At 38.5% G+C, this 16,637-nt stretch overlaps 1 protein-coding gene across 4 annotated transcripts in view; it reads right to left on the reverse strand.

Moving 5' to 3' along the window:
* Positions 1–7,374: 7,374 nt before the first annotated feature.
* DOCK1 (dedicator of cytokinesis 1) overlaps positions 7,375–16,637 on the reverse strand; it is a 550,235-nt gene continuing 540,972 nt past the window's right edge. For all 4 annotated transcript variants that reach the window (XM_073354059.1, XM_073354057.1, XM_073354058.1 and 1 more), the window contains one exon: positions 7,375–8,989. In XM_073354059.1, the coding sequence (XP_073210160.1) occupies positions 8,894–8,989 (96 nt within the window). In that variant the 3' untranslated portion in view covers positions 7,375–8,893. The remainder of the gene's footprint in view (positions 8,990–16,637) is intronic.

The following is a 16,637-nucleotide window of genomic DNA, read 5'->3' on the forward strand; positions in this document are numbered from 1 at the left end:
GCCAAGCAGATAGATCAAGAGAAATGACCTCCGAAAGTCAACCCTGTAGTAATTCTCTTTCTACTTGTAGGAAAAATAAAGATATTGCTTACCTGCTCTTTGAGGAGGAGTCACAATGATGACACCTCCTTGTCCTATGATGAAAATTGGCAAAAAGCCATAACTTTTTAACTGTAGCAAAGCAAGCAAATTAACTATGGCATTTCCTCAAGCATCTGGTAAATAATCCTTGCAGTCTGGAAATTTATAAGAAATCCACATGACCATTACTGATCGTGTAATTGTGACTGTAGACTTCAGACCCAAAGCTCTCCCACACAAGACCCACTTTATTTATGCCAACCACCCACAGAGAAAATGGGTGGCAGGAAACTTGGTGGTCCTGATAAAGAAGCCCATTTATTTATCTATAGCTGGAGTTTGAAGAAGAAGAATGGTTTCCCCTTTACTGTAACCCTTCACCTGGATTTGGTAAAAACTAATCACGTGCCTATTTGTCAGTGAGTATGGATCCACCAGAGAATTATCCAAGAGTAATTACTGTAGGTTTTCGCTGCTTATTGAGCACTAACAGTTTTCTCTGTGCTATAATGAACATATCAGAGAATTTGGGGCCTGAATCTGATCTTACCTACACTGTTCTAAATCATGAGTAACTCCACTGAAATCCATTGGATTACACTAGACTAATAAAGTCAGTGTAAGAAAGACAAGAACCTGGGTCATGGTCCCTATTTCAAGGAGTTTTTAATGTAATCCAGACAAACAGAGAACAGTTTAGATACATAAAATACACTGGGTGACTGTACAGCTTAATGTAGCAAAGATAGCAAAGCATTTCTGGTGCCTTGCAGAAGCTGCACTGTGATACCTTTCATGGCTAAGTGTGTTTTATACAGTAGGTTGTAAGGAGTCATTTGGCAAATGAGAAGATGCTGGGCACGTGAAATATATGCAGTGAATAACTGAAGGTCCAGCTGGTGTTTAGTACTCTAACAGTGAGAGGGAGAAAATGCACACTAAGAAACATGGCCCAGAAGTACCAGTATGGGGGGCAAGTACAATAAAGCCAACAAAGCCGGAGGGGTTGTAGCTCACGAAAGCTTATGTTCAAATAAATTTGTTAGTCTCTAAGGTGCCACAAGTCCTCCTTTTCTTTTTCCAGAGGGGTTTGTTAGTCAAAATTATCAACACAATAGCAGAATCTTCCTTTGTTTAGAACATGCAACACCATTCATGGTGACTCACTGAAAAGCTGAGGCTTTTGGGGCCTCACTGCAGTTTTAGATATCAACTCTTCCAAAAAGCATGTTTACTTTGGTAATGAAAAAAAAAAAAAAAGAAACTGGGAGTCTCCAACAATAGGAGGATGGCAGAATGAACAGAACATTTTCTCAAACTACACAAAAGGCAACTGCCACTGTGAGGACCCTAGAATACAGAAATGATTTGAGATGATGTATTTTGTAGTCATTTTGAATGCTGCTTGAATATTTGTTTATTTCATTTGTAGTGTTTGCATTTTTGTTAACATATGTTTTATGTAAGTAACTATAGGAATGAGAAAGCACTGTCAGGGATTTATGAGCAGAGTGTGTTGATGCATTGAGAAATCTGCCTGAAGCCACCCAGTGGGGAAAGACATACCTTACAGGAAACGCCATTAAAAAAAACTTAGAATGCAAATAATAAAAAACAACAAGGAGTCAGGTGGCACCTTAAAGACTAACTGATTTATTTGGGCATAAGCTTTCATGGGTAAAAAACCCACTTTGAAGAGGGTTTTTTACCCATGAAAGCTTATGCCCAAATAAATCGGTTAGTCTTTAAGGTGCCACTGGACTCCTTGCTGTGTTTGTGGATACAGACTAACACAGCTACCCCCTGATACTTGATACAATAATAAAAAAGTTATACTGCAAGAAAACAAAGCATCATCACTGATTGCGTAACACCACCACATCATGGCCAGAATAACCCCCATCCAGTTCCCCAGACAAACATAATGGGTATATACACTGTGAAGTTAAGCCCTTCTAATATCTGCCACACCATCTCTGTAAACTTGGGGTTGGAGATTGGGGCTTAGGGGTGACTCCAGACAATCTGCTTAGACTCCAACAACTATATAGCATAAGTGAATAAACAACTGGAAGCAGGTTGGCAGAACAGAGTTTTATGTAGTCCCTGGCCATGCTGGGTCCCACTGAGTGATCTCTTAATGACTGGAGCCTGAGTAACCCATCAGTTCAGCCATGTCCTTCAAAACCCACTGTGACTAAATTTGGGCAAGTTCATTAATTCAGGATTTAAATACTGTAGCACATGTATGCTACAATACAAAGGAAGTTATATTTTCATTTTAGAAATTGGAAAAGAAATCTCCACAAAAAGCATTGCCTTTCTGATGGACATATCTCATTTACAGTAATTATTCAAGTCCGCAGTATGTTCACGAGGAGCTTTTAACAAAACCAGGAAAGAATTAAAACCATAATCAATGGTACTACTGCAAAATAGCTACTGTATTACTGTAGCTACTTCCCATTGACTAAGAGGTTATTTATTCCCCAAACCACACTACTCTGTATCACCAGAAAAAATGGCAATTGTAAGCCTGAAATTAAGTTTAAATCCATGAAAAATACAAAACTGGAATGAAAGGAAATTGAAATGTCAGAGCAACTGGACCTTGCAGCTATAATGTACTGTATTCATGCTGAAAGCTGAAGATAAAGAAAAAACACACCTTAAAATAGGCTTTTCAACACACACATACACATTCACATCTAGCAAGCTCTCTCTTTGTGTATGTTCTGAATGGAGTACAATTTGTAGCACCTATCAGCAGAATATGGTCTGGATGTAAATTGAAAAATGCCTTATTTTTCTAATTCTACATATACAGGACCAGACACTATCTTTCCCTAGAACAAAGCTGGCCATCTGCACAGGAGCAAGAAAGCTGCAACTTCCAAAGTCTTAGGTCTGCCTTACTGCAAAGAAATGTCAATGTAAGTTGTCCATTCTCCCTGTGAACTGGGGGTAGGATGGAGCCTCCTGAGAAACCACCCCCTTCAGAGCTACTCTCTGAGGGTCCCACTCCCAAACTGACCCATAGAATGTGTGGTTGTTACATGTGTAACACCTTTCATGTAATTTAAAGGTACAGAACAGAGTACAGCTAAATTATCGGAGGTGTATATCAAATGGCACAATAAAAATGGGTAAACTACACAAAAAGAAAATTAATCTACTATCTAGTAAGTTGGGGGAACAGGGAATTTTACAAGAGAAAAAAAATATCCCAAAATACAAAATCAGGGCAGAGGGAGTTTCATCAGTGACAACACTGCAGGTGCAGTGTTTGTAATAGAAGAGGGAAGCCAAGGAAAACTTGGGAAAAAGCAAATGCTTCTTACTCTATATTTATAAATTGAATGAATTTTTGGTGCTATATAAGAGATTAACAATAACAGCAATATGAAATGCTGCAGAACACACACATAGTACATAGTACAGTAGATGAAGAAAAAAAAATTATGTCCCAAGATCTCTGCCTGGAATAAAACGTTTTGTTTTGTCTTGTTTAATAGCACCCAACACACTGGTGTTTAAGCACTGCAGCACTTCAAACATAAGAGCATGACTCCCAGAAAGCATATGTTTATTAAAACTTGTCCAAGCAGATTTAAATACTGAATTGTAATCTTTATAAAACCTTTTATTTATAGTTATTTCATCTGATTGCATCAAACACTTATATTAAGAATGACTAATGTAACCATGGGAACTTGGGTTAAAAATAGTTGATCATGTATATTCATCATAACAGACAGCTTCCTTCAAAACTGCACCAAGTTTCTTGGGAAGTACAATCCCACACAAGGCCATAAAGTTCTTGGGAAACAAACTTTGTATGAAGCAAACTGTGGTGGAGTCTTCTTTAACCTGATACTGAAATAGGTGAAGATGGAAAAACAGAAATGAAACTTTTTGCCCCCAACCTAGATTTTGTTTTCAATCTTGCTCCTATTGAAGGGAATCAGTGTTTAATCATTACCTTTAATGGGAACGGGATCAGGACCCCTAAGTTTCTCACTAACATCATCTACTAAAAGCTCCTCCTTTGGCTCTCTCTACACAAATGGTCAACACAGACATACTGTGTACTTACATTTCAGAGTAGCAGCCGTGTTAGTCTGTATCCGCAAAAAGAAAAGGAGGACTTGTGACACCTTAGAGACTAACAAATTTATTTGAGCATAAGCTTTCGTGAGCTACAGCTCACTTCATCGGATGCATCTGATGAAGTGAGCTGTAGCTCACGAAAGCTTATGCTCAAATAAATTTGTTAGTCTCTAAGGTGCCACAAGTACTCCTTTTCTTTTTGTGTGCTTACATTGTACATTATGAAGAACATTTCATGCATTAATGCAACACAGATTTTTCTTACTTTATTATTCTTATACATAGCATTTGTGACCTCATCAGAGGCATTTACAGTAGTTATAACTCAAGCATAAAAAATTGGTTATTATGGCTGAAAATTGGCTTGGAGTATCTCTTTGAAACAAATTTGATTAAAAAATATTTCAGGCCTATTGTTCAGAGATTCAAAGGCCAGACGGGACCATTGTGATCATTTAGTCGGAACTTCTGTATAACACAGGCCATATATTTTAATTCTTAGAATGTTTTTTTTTTAAAATATCTATTCTTGATTTAAAAATTGCAAGTGATGAAAAATCCACCATGACCTGTGGCAAATTGTTCCAACAGTTACTATGCCTCCATGTTAAAAAATTATGCCTTTTTTCCCCAAACTGAATTTGTCTAGCTTCAATTTACAACCATTGTGTTGTACCTTTCTCTGCTAGATTGAAAAGCTAGATTGAAATATTTGATCCCCATGTAGGTACTTATAGACTCAAGTCACCCAATAAGCTTCTCTTTGTTAAACTAAATAGATTGAGCTTCTTGAATCAATTAATATATGGCAATTTTTTTAATCCATTAATCATTCTCGTAGCTCTTCTTGGAACCCTCTTCAATTTATCAACATCCTTCTTGAATAGTGGACATCAGAACTGGATCCAGTATTCCAGCAGCGGAACTACCAATGTCAACCGCAGCGATAAAATACCCACTCCACTCCTACTTGAGATTCCCCTGTTTATGTGTCTAAGGATTGTATTACTCTTTTTGGCCACAGTGTTGTACTGGGAGCTCATGTTCAGCTGATTATCCAACCCTCCATCAAAAAAAATCTTTTTCAGGGTCACTACTTTTTGAACTTGAAGGGAGCAGTCTCTGTTGGTATTGCTCAACCACCCAACATCCAAACTCTCAGGTACAATGACTGGTCTGGATTCAACATGACAAAAATATATATGTGAAAACTGCCCTTTATAGCTCAAGGTAAATGACAAAAATATAACAACTTCAATTTCCTTCCTACACAGGAAATCCTTGAAAAAACATTCAATAACTAGAGACTGCGAGCTATTAATTCAACATTATGAAGGCCAGGCTTGGATTCCCTATATTTTGGACTGCTACATGAATATTTCTTTGCTTTTGAAGATTTGTGTAACAAATCAATTACTGTCTTATGACTCTTTTTTATTGAGTGTACACCAACGACTGATTTTGCAGTCTTGGAGGCATCCTCACATTGCATTTGGATGTTCTGATGCAACATCACTAGAGTGTGGAGCAAGAGTTTATCCTGCTGGAAAAATGGCAAGCCTACCAGCGTGATCAATGGGTAAGAAGGTCATTGTTGGATTAGTTCCTGGGCTCGGTGAAATGTGGCTTGCAAGCAACAGCTGTGGTGAAGGGAGGGATTCTTGGTGGCTGGGTTTTGTACAAGTTACTAGAAACTGTTGGATACTAAACGCAGTGAACAATCTGAGTCTCAAAGTGAATCTAAGAGCCTGATTTTCAGGCTTCACCAGTGTGTCTGCAAAACCGTGTGTACACATGTAAGTACACATGCAAGTGTTAGAATTTGCACTGTAAGATCCATGTATGATTGCAAATTTTACTTGTCCTAAACAGTCTTGCAGGACCAAATTCTAACATTCGCACAAAAGTTAGAATTTGCAAAAGGCACGTGCAAGTGTTTGTCCCTGCAAAAAGGATCCAAAGGCACATGTATGCAATTTCATGTGTGCAAAAGTAGAGACTGTGTTAAGGTCCAGATGAAAATTTGGCCCTCTGAGGCCAGTTCTTAACTGAAATTAAGTGGAATTAACATGACCAGAAAAATTACCACACACAATGACATTTAGGAGATTTCAGCAGAGTTACTTAAAACAAGAGCAGGACCAAAAAAAAAACAACTTTTCTGACTGACTGTAGCCTAGAATCCTTTTCTGCTTCAACCCTTTGGATCAAAGGTGGCCAACCTAACCCAGAGTTTACCAGTGTACATTGCCAAAGACCCACAGTAATACGTCAGCAGCCCTCCGTCAGCTCCCCACCCCCCACCCCCGCTTACCAGAGCCTCCCGCCCACTGACAGCCCCACCGATCAGTGCCTCCCCTTCCCTCCCTGCACCTCCTGATCAGCTGTTTTGTGGCATGCAGGAGGCTCTGGGGTGGGGGGGAGGGGTAGGAGCAAGGGCATGGCAGACTCAGGGGAGGGTGCAGAACGGGTGGAGTGGGGGCAGGGCCTGTGGCAGAGGCAGGGGTTGAGCAGTGAGCACCCCCCCAGCACATTGGAAAGTTGGCACCTGTAGCTCCAGCCCCGGAGTCGGTGCCTGTACAAGAAGCCGCATATTAACTTCTGAAGAGCCGGATGTGGCTCCAGAGCCACAGGTTGGCCACCTCCACTTTGAATCAAGGGTCATATTAATAAAAAAATAGTGAACTGGAATTTGAGGACAACTTGTAACTTGCGTATAAGTAGTTCAGTTGTATGGAGAAATTCTGGTCAGATGGCATGGTCTCTCTGTTGTAACAAAAAGTGCTTGGTGGTGATCCAAAGCTACATGGTGCTTAAAGGAAAAATAATTTGCATATTTATCTGACCAGTTGAGCTGTTAGAGTGACAAGGACTATCTGTATATTTAATGAAGTTGTTGCTTTACTGCTCCATAAGTCGTGTCTCTGCCTTTTATTTTGTCTGGTTGGCACCAAGCAAGCATTAAAGCGCCACGTAAAACTGAGCTATTTTATGTGCTGTTTATACAACAATGGCTTTAAAATTGAAATAGGCTGTCAAACGCAATGTGAATGGCATACAAAAGATGCACCTTCATAGTGTTGAAATTCTTATTTATTTCAACACTACATATATGCATCATAAACAAGTTATGTAACTATTATAAAGTAATAGGGTAAGAATGTAGGATTTATCAGAGGTGGGTTCAAATTATTCTTGTTATAAATCTGCATTTCAGAAAATTAAAAGTACAGACATTTAATAAAGCAGCTCCTGAAATTAATAACACTTCTGTAAAAAGGATGAAAAATATATCAAGTAAATACATTTATTTTCTTTGACAAACCTTTTTTTAAAAAATAATCCTTAATTTTTTGAGTCAGTGATGTATTTAAAACAATCCACTATAAGATTATAAAGATTGTATATAGTAAAAAATATATAGTTTGAGGGCAATAAAAACCACAGAAGAATTAAAAAAAAAAAGTGACTTTCCTTTTCTTTTCCCTTATCATTGTCCAATATTTTCAGATGCCAATTTTTGAAAAAAATAAAAAGTTAGCGATTTATACACTTCCAGCAGTTAAAATTAAAAACATATAAGGAATCATTTGCAGATACATTAAATCATTATTATATGAAAAGCAGGCAGCAAAAATTAAAAACATTCTAAGAACCATCATATATACAAACTTCTGTACAAAATGATGACACAAGGACAAAAAGATAACATTCAATTTGTCCTAATCCACCTAAAATATTACACATTAAAAAAAAAAAAGCTCTTCCCGTTCTTATGTTCAACTGTTCAGTTGTAGAATCACATCAGGTCCCATATTCATATACTTGGTTTCTTTTCCTATAAATTAGTGCCTGTTCAGTAGCTAAAGTTATCTTAGTTTAAAATGGTATCAGACAGAAGGAGGAGCAGCTAACCAATAACGAAAGTTTTAAAAAAGAAATCAGAAATCATCAGAAATCAGCTTATTTATAACACAGAGCAATTAAAAAGGCTACCGGAAAATCAGGTTTCTGAATGTGTGATGCGCTGAACACGTTTGTTATTTGAAGCCATCATAATGCTGCTTCTTAGTATTGTTATTAGGCCCAATACAATGCCCACTGAAATCCATGTGAGTATTCTCACGGCAGGGGCGGCTCTACCAATTTTGCCGCCCCAAGCAGTCGCTGCCGAATTGCCGCCGCCGCTGAATTGCCGCCGCCGCTGAATTGCCGCCGCGGGACACGGACGACCGCCCCATTCTGAATGCTGCCCCAAGCACCTGCTTGGAAAGCTGGTGCCTGGAGCCGGCCCTGTCTCACGGACTTCCATAGGCGTTGGGATCAGGCCCATAATGCCCAACTGTCATTTTTACACACCAGTATCCATTTCTGTTTTCTGTTAAGTAGTTTGGTATGACAAAGCAAAATGTTCTGGAATAGGGAATAGTGTATTGTCAGTTGACAAATGCCCCCTTGCTTTGAAAATAGGTCGCAAGCTCCTCCCAAACAATTGGTCACCATTATCCTGTGACAGCTTTATTCCAGTGGCATGATCTGTTTAGAAAACTGATTTACTGTTACAAATGAGTTCCATTCAGAGTTAGAATCATTTCACTAAACATTAGACACTACAGGCGTGAATGAGGTAACCGTTATATACCTTAAAATATTTAGGGAAATGAAATATTACAGCTTTTTCTTTGGAGAAATGCTTTCTTGTTCACTGGACAATCCCAGAGTCAACAGATGTTTGCTTTCGAGTAGTCTTTGGAGGAGGCGGTGGTGGAGTTTTGCTGGGTAATGGAGGTGGCAGGTGCTAGAAAAAATGAATTTTGAATAGAATATGTTACTGATGAACTGATTTTGATGAAGTGGTTGTTCATGTATGATTTCATATACTGCTGTGACAGATAGGGGAGTGAAACTTTATCTGTTTTATTCCTGAAACCTTCCTCTCAAACTTTGCCATTATGAATACAGTTTTGCTTCTAGCTTTTCACTTATAACCTAATTTTTACTGCTGACAATAACAAGTCTCTCAAGAGTTATTGATTAACTATCTCAATATTTCAGAAAAAGTCTACTGAAAGAACTTGTCAAATTTTATATCCCTATACTTTATATCATATTGATTATCAGCCTGTACTAACTGCTGTCGCCCCAACCACTACATGGTTTAAAAAGTACATTGAATTACAGCTCTACTTCTTGTCTCGTCTTTTTTCTTTTTATATTTTATATTTTTAGAAAAAGCACCATGCTAAAAAAGAAAAAGGAATAGATTAAACAGATTATAAATGGCTTTCATGTTATTATCAGATCTCGATAATCTTCAACATTATTCAAAATAACATTCTGAGTTGATGAAAAACATTACCAAAAATTATCCCCCTACATTATAGGAAATTATACAACAGGGCTGTCTGTTTGCTTCAGAAGTGAATGAAAGGACAAATACAAACAAGTATTCCAATTGATCATGGAAGTCAAATGATTTATTTTCATAAAATTCAAGATGTATGATGACAAAAATTCATCTTGCTGAAAGAATACAAGGACATTGCAGGCTTGTTCATACACCGTTTTCAGGCTAGATTTAAACAGCATATTGGCTATGAAATCATTACAGCTTTTCAATCACTGCACTGGAAGTTATACTGCAGTGTTACACCCACTAAGTATTGTTTTTCGGTTCAAATCATCCTTCCCCTGCTGGTGAAGACAAGACCCACCTTTGCTTTTGTGGTTTCTCAGCTATTTCCTATTCTTTTTGCCGTTTACACTCATTTTATATGCCCCCCGTTTCCTTAACCCATTCTTGTTATACTTTATTAGATTGCTATCCGACACGCTTCCAAACAAATGGTTATAAAAACGTTAGCCACATACTAATACTTTAAATTACAATACACACTGTGAGTTTGCCAAGTTTCTTGATCACTGCCATGGGAACAATTCAAATGTTTGAAATAGCTTAGCCTTTTATTGCATGTACTGTACATGGAATCTTGATATTGGGGTTTCATTTCTACTTCACACGGTTCCATTTATAGATTGGTTTAGTTACTAGAATTCATTGTAAATAAGACCTTATTTTTATTAGAAGGCAGTTCATTATTTCTAAATCATAGTTACACACTCATGCTATTATGAGAACATCATGGATAGACCATGTGAAATTACATTATTTGAAAAGAAGCCGTATGTTGAGATACAAAAACCTAGTGGTTCTAGATGACTCCCTGCCATTTCACATAATTCCCTCCATTCATTTGGGGCAGGGTAAGCCCTAGAGCTATGCTTGATATGTCTGCTCATATTGAAACATTCAATTTACTTATTGAGAGCCAGCAGAAATGTCAGGGAGTAGAGGAAAAGTACTTCTAAGGTAATTTAAGGTCCATTTCATGGCTATATTTTAAGACAGCAGCAAACAGAGTTAAACACAGGGCTTGAAGTATTTACCAGCCCTCTATTAGCCATAGGCAGATACAAAAGATGAGGGAGGGTCTACATACTGGCTGAAACCCAGAAACAAGGAATGACTGGTTGTGAAACCTAGCTCCCTACACAAGCTAGGAAGGGTACTGGATTCCTGCTAAAGCACCGTTCTTGGATCCTAACTCAAGAGAAATGTCTTTCATATCAGTCTCTGCCTGTTAGGTGTCAAATCTGAAGCCTCATCTCCTCTTTCTGGCTGCTGGAGGAGTGGAGCTCTCTCTCAGGTATTCAGTGGTGATTTGGCATACAAAGTCTTTGTTCCTATAGTCCTGCCCGAGCCTCCTGGCTGCCGCAAAAGGAGGTAGATGGCATTTCTCCCCTACACATATGAGGAATTTCATATGCACAGTCCAGATAAAATTTACAATATGTCTTTCCAGGGAATAGCTAGATTGTTCAGTAAAGCTTTTATTCTATAAACAGCATTGCTGCATTAGTTATATGATTAATTAAAATAATGCTTGGAGCAACATTCATTTTCAGTATTTGTCTCACAAATGATGTATAATTTGCTCCTGATTTACATTCAAATACAGTTCTCAGTGACCTCTGTATCAGAAGATCAAGTCAACATACTATTTAATGCGAAGAACACACAGGTTCAATTAGAATTAATTTTTGGTTAAACATGAAACTTTTTTTTTTAAAATTGGGATTTTTTTCTGTTTTGCTAGTAACTTTCAGTTTCCAGGTCTGACGGTCTGAAGCTTTAAGTTTATTCACTCCTATCCGGCCAAAATTTTTGAACGTAGGTGTCTAAAGTTAGGCTCCTGAAGCCATACCTAGGCACTTGAATAAAAGTGGCTTGATTATTAGAAGGACTCAAATTCCACTGGGATCTGCAGATCTTAGCACTTTTGAAAAACAGGGCAGTTCTATTGAAGTACTTAAATATGGATTTAAGAACCTGATGTTAGAGATCCAGTTTTGAAAATTTTGGCAACATTACTCTATAGCTATAAAATGAACACTTAATGGCCCAGACCATCAGACACAGAAACTGCAGATCACTAGTAAAACATTAAAAAAAAATCCCAAACCAAAAGATTTTAATTTCCTACTAACAAAATAAACTGTATATCCTTTCTGAAAAACTTTATGGAACGTCACAAAAAATGACTTAATATTTCTTAGTATATTTTCCTCACAGGCATTTTAACTTCATATTTGTCATAAAGGAAAACTACTTTAACTTTATTGATCACATAACTTACAAAGAGCCATTTTGAATTAAATTAACTTTAAACTGGCAGTAATTGGCAATTTTACAGATCAAAGTCCTTAATCAAACCAGTGGGTTTTTTCGTATTATCATCACTCATAGAAATCAAATGATCAATTATCATAAAATAGAGTTGAAGACATAATAGGGAAGAGCATATATTGAAAACACAATGAGGATGGGCTAAATATACTAGCCATAAAAAACATGCATATTATGTGAAAGCGGTCACATCCTGCAAGTAAATTAGCCAGAAAAGAAACAACAGAGATAGGTGGATAATTAATATAATTGAATTTACAAATTCCATTATAATGTGGGCTAAATTTAGCACTCATTCATTTATATAAGCTACCATTGAATATATTAGTAGAACACTGAATGATGCCAAGGCAGCACTATTAAGAATTCAAATCAGACAGACAAAACTTAACAGCCAATATGAATTGGTACAAAAACAAATTTGGTCACTACTCTAAGAGCTTACCAGTCTTTTCTTTTACTCAGCTACAGTATAAATGATGGCAAAATGAAACTGGGAAAATGATCACTACACTCACAACAGTGATATCACCAGTACTCAAAACAATTCCACATAGAACATTTCTGAAATACAAGATCAAATTTCCCTGTATTTACATTTAATTAAAGGTGCTCTACCGAGTTCATGTTTATGTTTCAGTGGTAATAGTGAGTCCTTCAATTCTTGGAGATTGCTTTTCTTTCTGAGATAAAGATAGAGTCTGCCAGTGCACATTAGAACCTATTTTCGGCAGATTCCCTGACTCACATGTACCTCAGGAGAAACTGGAACCTTATAAAAAGGCACATCTGGAAAATACAAGCATTTTGTCCTTTCCATTTCAAATATTAAATTGCTCCCATTTGTTTGGTTTTCCCCTGTGCAAAAAGGAGTAATCAAATTTAAAAATCTCTCCTTTCTCCTCACTCTCTTGTAGAAATAGAGCACAAAACATCGTATACACAGAAAATAAGAATTAAAAAAGACAAAAAAAATTCTTAATCTACAGAAAAGAAGAATATGATGAGTGAAGGGTTTTTGTCGCTCAGAAAGCAGTATAAAACAAACAAACTGAATTCTGCAACGAAACCTTGTGGAACCGTAAAAGAGAAGAGTTCCTGTATTCTTATTTTATTGGAGTTGAATAGCAAGATATATGGTTAGCTTCTAAGATCTGATCAGGAATACTTCACTTTTCAGAATTAACTGATTTACTTAATAAACCATAAATTGTGTGAATGAAAAGTAATCAGGACATAAGCTACATAGTGTTGTGCAACAATTTTCCAGCACTGTTGTCAAAAATTCATTATCTTCTTTTACTATTATTTTTACAGTCGCGCTGAGTCACACAATCCATAAACAGCAGCATGTTTCTTATTTATCTATAGAAACAAATGACACATAGCAAAAATTCATCAGGATATAATACTCACATAATTAAAATGTGACAATGTGCCAAATCTTCAGCTGGTATAAGTCTGTATAGCTCCACTGATTTCAATTGAGCTACACCAATTTACACCAGTTGAATATTTGGCCTAATATCTGTAAGTCTGTTACGTTTAAAATACTGTACTGTATAGTGCTGATTTGGCCATTAAGTCATTAAGAAGATTATATTGTCTCAGCTAGGTGAAAACACACAAAAAATGGTTACTTACCTGTACAGTTGTTGTTGTTCTTTGAGATGCATCATACACATATACAGTCTACTGCGGGTGTACGTGCACCCAATCACGCACTCAAGTGGGAGACTTTTGCCAGCATGTGCCTTCACTAGCCTCATATGCTGAGCCAAGAGTATAAAGGGGCATGATCACTGCTTTCCTCTCCATTCCTTCGTACTGCCAGAAGCTAATACTCAAAATAGTGGGGAAAGTGGTAGGGTCATAGAATATGCATAACACATCTTGAAGGTGATTGCGGTTTGTTTTTTTTCCTTTGAGTGATTGTGCAGATATACATTCCACTGCAGGTGACTCGCCAGCAGTTTCCTAACAGGTAGTGGAACGTTGAATTATTTGGAGACTGCAACACTGTCTTGATGAAGTGGGCATCATTTTAGGAAACTTGAGTGATAGCGTAGTGTCTGGAAAAGGCACTGATGTCCATGTTGTTGTTTTGGAAACGTCCAATACAGGAATGTTGCTCAAAAAAGCTGAAGAGGAGTGAGCCCAAATAAAGTGAGCCATTATCTTTGATGGAGGAGAGACCTTAGCAAGATTGTAGCAAAGCTTGAGGAAGTCTGACATCCAATGTGAAATATGCTGCACTGTAACAGGTTGTCATTTGATCCTTTCAGCATAGATTACAAAGAGTCTAGGAGAGGATCTGTGTGGTCCAGGTAAAATGCCAAAGCCCTGCAAACATCCAAAGTTTGAGGTTTTTCTTCAGCCTTGGAAGAGAATACTGGGAGGGTGAATTGTCTCATTTAGGTGCAATGCTGATGCCACCTTAAGACGTGGCCTAAAACAGACCTTGTTTTTGTGAAAAAGTTAGCTGATCCTCCTGCACAAAGTGCCTGAGCCTCTGGGAATCTCCTCACAGGGATAATCACTACTAAGAATTCTGTTTTCATTGACAACAGCAACAGAGATGTTGTCATTAAAGGTTTAAAAGGGAGGACAGTACTATCGATCAAGCAGGTCAATACTAAATTCAGGTCCCATGAAGGTACTGGATTGGACACAGGAGGGCACATGTTAATAAGTCTCTTTAAAAATCTGGAAACCAAGGGATGCAAAAAAATAGGTAACCTATCCAATGAAAGGTGTATGGCAGAGAGGATGCAAGGTGGATGCACACTGACCTGGCAGAGAGACCAGAGGATTTCATATGCATAGGGGTAGTAGCTAGTAAAGTATATATCTCATCTCTGTACAGTCTGGGAATAAATGGTGAGATTCCACCCAGTCCGAAAACCTTTTCCATTTCATTGCATATGTGGCTCTAGAGGAATCCTTTCTGCTGTTCACCAAAATGGCCTGGATATCTTGGGAGCAGAGTGTCTCTTCATTGGTCCAACAGGAAGGTGAGGTTTATGGCTGTAAGGTGGGAGACTGAGTTGGAATGTAGAGACATGACTTGGTCTCGAGACAGGAAATCCTCAACCAAGGGTAAAACAACAGGTGGCTAAATGGAGAGTTGATTTAGGTCCATAACCTATACTGTCTTGGCCAGGCAGGCACTACAAAGATTAAGCTTGTCTTGTCATTCACCCTCAGAATGAAAGTGACTGGAGGAAATGCATACAGCAGATTTCTCCATTATGAGAGGAGAAAAGCATTTGTCATGGAACGTGGGCTGTGACCTGCCCTGGAGCAGAATCTCTTGCATCTGCCGTTCAGATTGGTTGCAAAAGAGGTCTTTTACCAGGTATCCCCACAGTTGGCAGATCTGGTGCAGAATGTTTCTTCTTATTGACTATTCAGAAGGTCTATGAAGTTCCTGCTGAGGGAATCCACAACAGCGTTCCTCACTCCTGGAAGGTTAAAAGCTTTTAGTGAGATATTGTTCTTTATACAAAAGCTCAACAAATGGATTGCTACCTGGCACAGCTGATATGACCTTACACCTCCCTGCTTGTTCAGCTAAAACAAAACTATGGTATTGTCTGCGAGAACTTGAACCACTCGATCCCCTGTGGTTGATCTCTCAGGCCCAATGAATAGCTCAAAGCTCTAGCACATTTATATAGAATGAAACATCCTGAGGATTCTGAAGTGCTTAAGCCTTAAATTGACCCAGATAAGCCCCCCCAGGCTTTGGTGAACATGTCTGTTACAACAGTCACAGTTGATTCCAGCAGAAAAGGAACCCCTTTGCATATAGTCTCAGGATCCAACAACCAATCCGGGGATTGAAGCAGCTGTGGAAGTACGCAAATCAGCATGTCCAGAGAACATCTGCTTGGAAGATGTACTGAGTGAAGCCAGGCCTGCAGACTTCTGAGGTGAAACCTGGCATGCTGTCATATACATGGATGAGGCTGGTATAGGAGAAGGTGACTCCTCCTAGATTGAGATTCTGATGCAGATCTAGATGCTCTTGGAACAGTTCAAGATGCCCAATAAGGCTCAGGAGGGTATTCCAATCTTTGTATTGCCCATGGTAGTGGGTACCTTACTGGAGACTCTTTTGTAAGGATACTGTTCAAGTTCCCTGGTCCAGGTGTCTCTAGAACGTGACCTGTATGGAGAGCTGAAGGACCATGGAGGAAACATAGATCTGTCGTGGTCAGAGTCTGAAGAGGAGAAGATATAGCTCTCCTAGTGAATGGAAGAGCAGCTCCAGATGGTGTTAGTGGAGGTTTTGGTGGGGTCCTAAAGGTGTTTGGAAGGCAGAAGGCAAGAGCTGCTGTTGAGGGCTGCATGGAAGATGCAGGAAGAACCAAGGGGACAATGAAGCAAGTGATGTTGATGATGCTGATGCACTCAAGGTTAATGCAGTCAGTGCCAGATGATGATGTATAAGAGAGTCTGGCAGAGAGAAACACAGAAGGTCCTTTGCTACAAGGAAAGCCTATGCTATAGACAGCCCTGAAATTGGAGGCAAGTATTCCTTTGCCATACACAAGGTATGAGCACGTGTGCTAGTTCTTCACTTTCCCCTAGTTCTTTTCAAAAGCCTGGTGAAACAAACAGATCCTGTAACGTGCCCTGAAAGTCAGCTATTCTGAGCTATTTCAGGCCAGGGGTAGGAGGACATTTCAAAACT

This window comes from Lepidochelys kempii, chromosome 7 (assembly GCF_965140265.1).
Source record: "Lepidochelys kempii isolate rLepKem1 chromosome 7, rLepKem1.hap2, whole genome shotgun sequence".
NCBI lineage: Eukaryota > Metazoa > Chordata > Testudines > Cheloniidae > Lepidochelys > Lepidochelys kempii.